General features: G+C 47.3%; 1 protein-coding gene across 2 annotated transcripts in view; it reads left to right on the top strand.

The window, feature by feature from the left end:
* Positions 1-5,123, top strand: part of LOC106940130 (son of sevenless homolog 1-like) — a 16,739-nt gene extending 11,616 nt beyond the window's left edge. The window contains exons 9-11 of one of the 2 annotated variants that reach the window (XM_015022776.1): positions 1,448-1,575; positions 3,262-3,917; positions 4,922-5,123. In XM_015022776.1, the coding sequence (XP_014878262.1) occupies positions 1,448-1,575; positions 3,262-3,917; positions 4,922-5,007 (870 nt within the window). In that variant the 3' untranslated portion in view covers positions 5,008-5,123. The remainder of the gene's footprint in view (positions 1-1,447; positions 1,576-3,261; positions 3,918-4,921) is intronic. The other variant, XM_015022775.1, reaches the window with a different exon arrangement.
* The last annotated feature ends 1,067 nt before the right edge of the window (positions 5,124-6,190 follow it).

Raw genomic sequence — 6,190 nt, 5'->3', positions numbered from 1 at the left:
TGACCTGTATGGATATTTTTATCAACCTACTGTAAGGAATTATGATCCTTTGGAGAACTCTAGGTAAGAGTTTAAAACTTGCCGCTTTAGCTCTGGTTGCGCAGCTCAATGTGAACCGCAGGAATAACTTGTAGCGAATTCAGAGATGTGCGTTGTGGAACGGTGAGAATGATTTATCTTTGTGAACGAACAATTATATGCGGTGTTTACATCTCAACACGCTGTCCAGCGTGTGGCTCTGTGTCTGTCTTCCCTGTAAAGTTTATGTCTGTGGTCCCGGTTGGCCGGACCGTCTGTGGATAACGAGCAGCGCTAACCTGATCATGCAGGTTCAGCCCGGTGAGGAGCTTTAACGCTCTCCTCGGAGTCACGCATCACGCTGATTTTATATTATTTTATTAGCAGTAGTATTACTTTTCCGGTTACACGATGCATCAAACCATATCAAATGCGTCGTCTACTTAAACTCGTCCCATAAACTCGACCAACCAGAATAGTTTCTGTGACGTTTATTAAAAATTCAACAGACACGAAATGGAAGAGCTACTAAAGCCACATTAGCAGCACTGAATTAAATCTCCTGTTAGTTGCGCATCTCTGCGTGCAGCAGATTACCTCATCATGCAGGGCCGGTCCAAGGCTGCATGAGGCCTGGAGCAGAATCTGACTTAGGGGCCCCTTTTGTTGCTAAAAATATTAGCACTTCTAACAGCTTCTGTGTTAGATTTAGTGAAATATGGGAGAAGGGAGTAGTTTAATTGGCCAGCCAAAAAAGCAATAAGTTATAATCGCAGTTTACTAATTTGTATTTGTAAATTCAAAGATTAAACTCACAGCATCAGATTGTTGCTATGGTAACAAAACAATCTAACTATGAATATTGTTCTTTGAAGTTTTACAAAGTAAACTTGCCAGCTCCTTAAAATCTTGTATTTAAATGTTAAACAATTTAAAATAATTTAATTTATGTATGCCTAAACAATTGAATCAAGTTTAACAGCATTGATCATCTCAATAAACAAGTGTTACATTTATGTATCTGTGGTGTGTTTTAAAATATTTGTGTTTATGGGGCCCCTGAAGCCCTTGGGGGCCTGATGGAGCCGCTGACTTATTTTGGATTAAACAGAAGCGCAAATTTGTTGTTTTTAGACTAGTTGTGGGTTTAAATAACATTTCACTCAAGATCTTTTCCCGTAACATATAATTACACAGTAATACTTTTACATTTCCTGTCAACTTAACATCTTTTAATACAAAAACACAGTGGACTTCCGGTGGACCGACTCGACGCCCTGACCACCGGGCTTAGCAAGTTTTCTGGGGGAAACCCTGGGGTTCTGCTCGCTCTGGTTTCCAGTTGGGCCAGAACCTTGCAGGTCTGGTTTGTGGTTCTGGTCCTGCTGTACCTGTGCAGGTGCCCCTGACTCTGGTTGTGTTTCCATAGCAACTGGAAGAGCGCAGCGAGGATGAGGAGGATAAGGAGTGTCTTCGTCAGGCCATCACGGCGCTGCTGAACCTGCAGAGCAGCTTGGAGAGGATCTGCTCCAGGAGCCTGGCCAAGCGGAGGCTCAGGTAGGAACACACCTGGCCGGACGTCTTCCTTCCAGCTACACGGTAAAGGGACTGAACTTTTATCCAAGTTCAAGCCTTATTTTGACCACTCAAAGCACTTTACACTACAGTCACATTCACAAACACACACATTTATACACCGATAGGCAGATCGGTAGGCAGTTTGGGGTTAAGTGGCCAGGGGCGCATCGACATGAGGCAGGAGGACACTGGAATCGAACCTACAACCTTCCGATCGCAAGATGACTACTCACCCTGACTAACTTTTCTGGATAAACAGAACTACACAGGTGAAGCCCAGGTGGACGTGTCAGCTAACCCCGAGTTCTCTGCTACGCTGCAGCTAGCATAGCCTGCTATGGATGCTCAGGCTAGTTAGCATAGCCACTGACAACGGTGGGTAAGCGGTTTTTGTGTAGTGGTAAGTTGTTTCTCTGTCATTAGCACATTTAGTAGTGAGTACATAAGGTTGATTTGTCACACCAAGCCCCTCCTCCTGGCTTTGATTGGTTGTTTTTGGTGCATTTCTTCACCAAAGGTGGAGATCTGAGATTGATCTGTTCTCTGATTATGCTGTTACAACATGGAAACAATTTCAATAAATATTTTATAATAAATACCGTATTTTTCGCATTATAAGGCGCATAGAATAGACGCTACAGTAGAGGCTGGAGTTACGTTATGCATCCACTAGATGGAGCTGCACTAAAGAGAATGTCAACAAAACAGTCCGACTCTGGCGAGGAGAGCCTTCCTGGGCCGGGGCGTGGGAGAACGTGATGCTAAATGACCTGCAGACACCTGATGTAGGTAGATAGGTCAGTCAAACTTTATTAACAAACCAGCGTTCTATCCCAGCATGCACCGCGCGCTTCTTCTTTTACTGGCGAAAATGAAGTTGGCGGCTGCTTACCGTAGTTCCTAGACCTGTTGTGGCTCAATATTGGTCCATATATAAGGCACACTGGATTATAAGGTGCACTGTCGGCTTTTGAGTAAATTGAAGGCTTTTAGGTGCGCCTTATAGTGCGGAAAATACAGTAAGTAAAAAACATTTCTGATAAAAGTTAATTGCTGCAGCTTTGATGGATCCATCCATCCATCCAGCCTGGAATGGATGGATCAAACTCTAGAGGAGTTTGCAGCAGAGTTCACACCGAACGTGTTTCGAGCTTCAAAACCTGTCTGACGCTTGTCCAGTGAGACATTTTGCTCTCGACGCGCGTGACGCTCAAATCATATTTGGTGTGAATGCGCCATCAGACTCATGAACCTCACTGCTGGCCATTCAACCAGCAAAGTTAGCTGGGTGGCTTCGGGTGCCTAGCAACAACCTGCTGCTTAAAAACAAACACAGCTGGAGTGAAAACTGGAGCTAGATCAGGAAAATACAATACAGGATAAAAATACAGGATATTTAAAACAAACTAATTATCAATATGGAGCGACATAAATGCTACGTACAGTTGAGTAAAGCGTGTTGGCATGTAAACATTCATGGTGCGTTTAAAGATGGCTCCGAAAAACACGTTGCAATATGTCAGCTGAAATAGTTTAACGGCTAAAAAAGAATAGACAGTGGGACATGAGGGGGACATGTCCAACGTGTCCATTAGAGTCCCCATGTCTCTCTGGTCCCCCGCTTCCTCTTCCTCCTCTGACCTGTCTGTTCTTCCTCTTCCTTAGCGAGCCGGCCTGCCGGCTCCACAGCCAGCAAGTAAAGAGTAAGCACCTGGCCATCAGGAGGATGAAGGACGTCCAGCGGAGCATCGACGGCTGGGAGGGTATGGACATCGCCCAGTGCTGTAATGAGTTCATCATGGAGGGCACGTTGAGCCGCGTCGGTGCCAAGCACGAGCGCCACATCTTCCTCTTCGACGGTCTGATGATCAGCTGCAAGGCTGGCCACGCGCCGCCGCGGCTGCCCGGCGCCGCCGCCGCCGAGTTCCGCCTCAAGGAGAAGTTCCTGATGCGGAAGGTCCGGGTGGTGGACCGGGAGGACCGGGACGGCGAGTGGCGCCACGCCTTCGAGGTGGCGCCGAAGGACGGCGGCGGCGTGCTGTTCGCCGCCAAGTCAGCGGAGGAGAAGAACGGCTGGATGGCGGCGCTGGTGTCGCTGCAGTACCGCGGGACGCTGGAGCGCATGCTGGACCAGGCGCTGCTGCAGGACGAGGAGCAGCAGATGCGGCTACCGTCGGTCCAGCGGTACCGCTTCGCCGAACCCGACTCGGACCAGAACGTTGTGTTTGAGGACAGCGTCCAGTCTAAGTCTGGCATCCCCGTCATTAAAGCCGGGACGGTCCTGAAGCTCATCGAGAGGCTCACCTTCCACCTGTATGCAGGTGAGTACAGGCGGAACTTTCCACGTTTTTAACTTTCCAATGACTGAGGCGCAGACGGACCAACCAACGACTAAGATTAGCATAATCCGCTATGGCGCCAAATAACACCGGAAACGGAAGTATGACCGCCAACCTTCCTCTTCCACCCAACATCCTTTTCCGTAGCGGTGTCTCTGGTTTAGCCAAGCATGAAGATCTGGACTCCCTGGAAGTGTTAGCAGTAGCGACTTTAGCGCTGCTTTCTCTTAGCTGCTAGATTCACCGTCTGAAGATTCAGTTATTCTATGTCTCCTAAAATGTTTACTATTACTATTAAGACATGAGCCTTTTCAGCTCATGTCTTTATAGCTGAAAAGCTCATGTCTTTTTCAACTTTTTCACCATGACAGACTGGTACAGTGCCAGTCTGTCATGGTGAAGAGAGCTGAGTCAAAAAGCGAAGCTCTTGATTTACCGGTTGATCTACGTTCCTACCCTCATCTATGGTCTCCATGTTGAGAGGAGCCAGTTGAGGCTCAGGCATCTGGTCAGGATGCCTCCTGGACGCCTCCCTGGTGAGGAGTTCACGTCCCACCAGGAGGAGGGGAAGACCCAGGACACGCTGGAGGGACGATGTCTCTTGGCTGGCCTGGGAACGCCTTGGGGTTCCTGGAGGAGCTGGAAGAGGGAAGTCTGGGCCTCCTTTCTGAAGCTGCTGCCCCCGTGACCCGATCCTGGATAAGAGGAAGAAAGTGGATGGATGGGTGGATGGAATCGTATTAATTATTGATGTAACATTGCTGACAGGGTGTCTTTAATTATTTTTGGGCTTTAAATGCATCACCACCAGGTCTGGGACTGGTCCGCCTGCCTGACCCGGTTCAGCCAGGAAACGGGTCGGTAGGCCTGGTAGAAGGACCTCCCAATGGGAGCTGGTTCAGAACCGGTTCTCCAGAACCTCTGAACCTGGTCCTTGGTACACTCTCTGAACCAGAACCACTCAGTCATGTTTCCTGTTTCCATAGATCCAAACTTTGTCCGGACCTTTCTGACCACGTACCGGTCCTTCTGCCGGCCTGGGGAGCTGCTGGACCTGCTGGTGGAGAGGTGAGCTCATCTGGCCTCATGAGCCAATCAGAACCTCCACAACTCAGTGACATCACACAGACAGCAGGTGTCAATGTGGAGCCTGAACCCAGTCTTCCTCTGAAGTGGTTCTTGTCCAGACTCCTGATAGGGGTGTAGCGATACAATAATTTCACAATACGATACGATATATGATATTCTGGTCACGATGCGATATGTATACGATATTTGTTGAGCGATACAATTTGCTACGATTCAGTGCATTTTTACAATTTTCTGAAAGATTTTAGAAGGACAGAGTGATTTTAGTGACATTTTGTGTTCCATAGACTTGAATTTAGTTAACAGAAAACTGATTAAAATCACCAACTACACAATACCTGACTCTGATTGGACAGTCTAACAGTCTGCAGCTGGACAAAATGAGTCAAAAACGCAGTGAGAGAATTAGTTTCTGTCATTTAATTCATGTGGATTTGACATAAAACTCAAAAGTTTAAACGGTAATCCAGAAACAGAGTGGGGAGATTATCAGCCTCTGTAGACTCTCAATATGCAAATGATTGCACTTATGTTTTTTTCTTTTGGACACTATGGCTGCATTTTGGAGTAAAAATGCAGCCACAAATGCAGTCTTTTGGACTAGGGGGAAAAAAGGCTTTTCTACCTTGTCTCCCGGAGTTAGCCGTGGCTGTAAGCTGCTTTCGTCTAACTGCTAAAGTCGTGGCTCCGCCTCACCCCGCAGTGATCGACTCCCTGCAGCTACGCAGCGCCGCTATTCCCCTGCTTGGATCTCTGAGTAGTTGCCTCTCAGACTGCCAGCATCTCATAGTACTCTCAGTCTCTGATACTTTTGGCCTGTAGCTAATAAGAATGATCGATCAGCCATTGTTATCATGGAAATCCTCACTGCGCCGCGGATTCCGGCTGGGGGTTTTTCCTCTTCCTGCTCAAAACACAGCGCCGCTGCGCGCCCGGATGTTATCAACCATGTTCATTCTTCAGGTAATCCTTTATATACAGAACAGAAACCGCTAAGCTAAAAACTAATTACGAAGTGAATGCTACCAGTCAAAATTTGCATTAATTTCGCGATTTCACTGCTTTTGCAGCTGCTCCGTTCCGCTTCTCTTTCACGGTTACTTGCGCAACTTTACTTCGTTCCTCAGCAACAAAATACAGCCCATTGTTATTTATTGAAGATTTTA

Source organism: Poecilia latipinna, unplaced genomic scaffold (assembly GCF_001443285.1).
Source record: "Poecilia latipinna isolate Pla-1442-1.1 unplaced genomic scaffold, P_latipinna-1.0 Scaffold3102, whole genome shotgun sequence".
NCBI lineage: Eukaryota > Metazoa > Chordata > Actinopteri > Cyprinodontiformes > Poeciliidae > Poecilia > Poecilia latipinna.
This window is presented reverse-complemented; position numbering and strand designations above follow the sequence as displayed.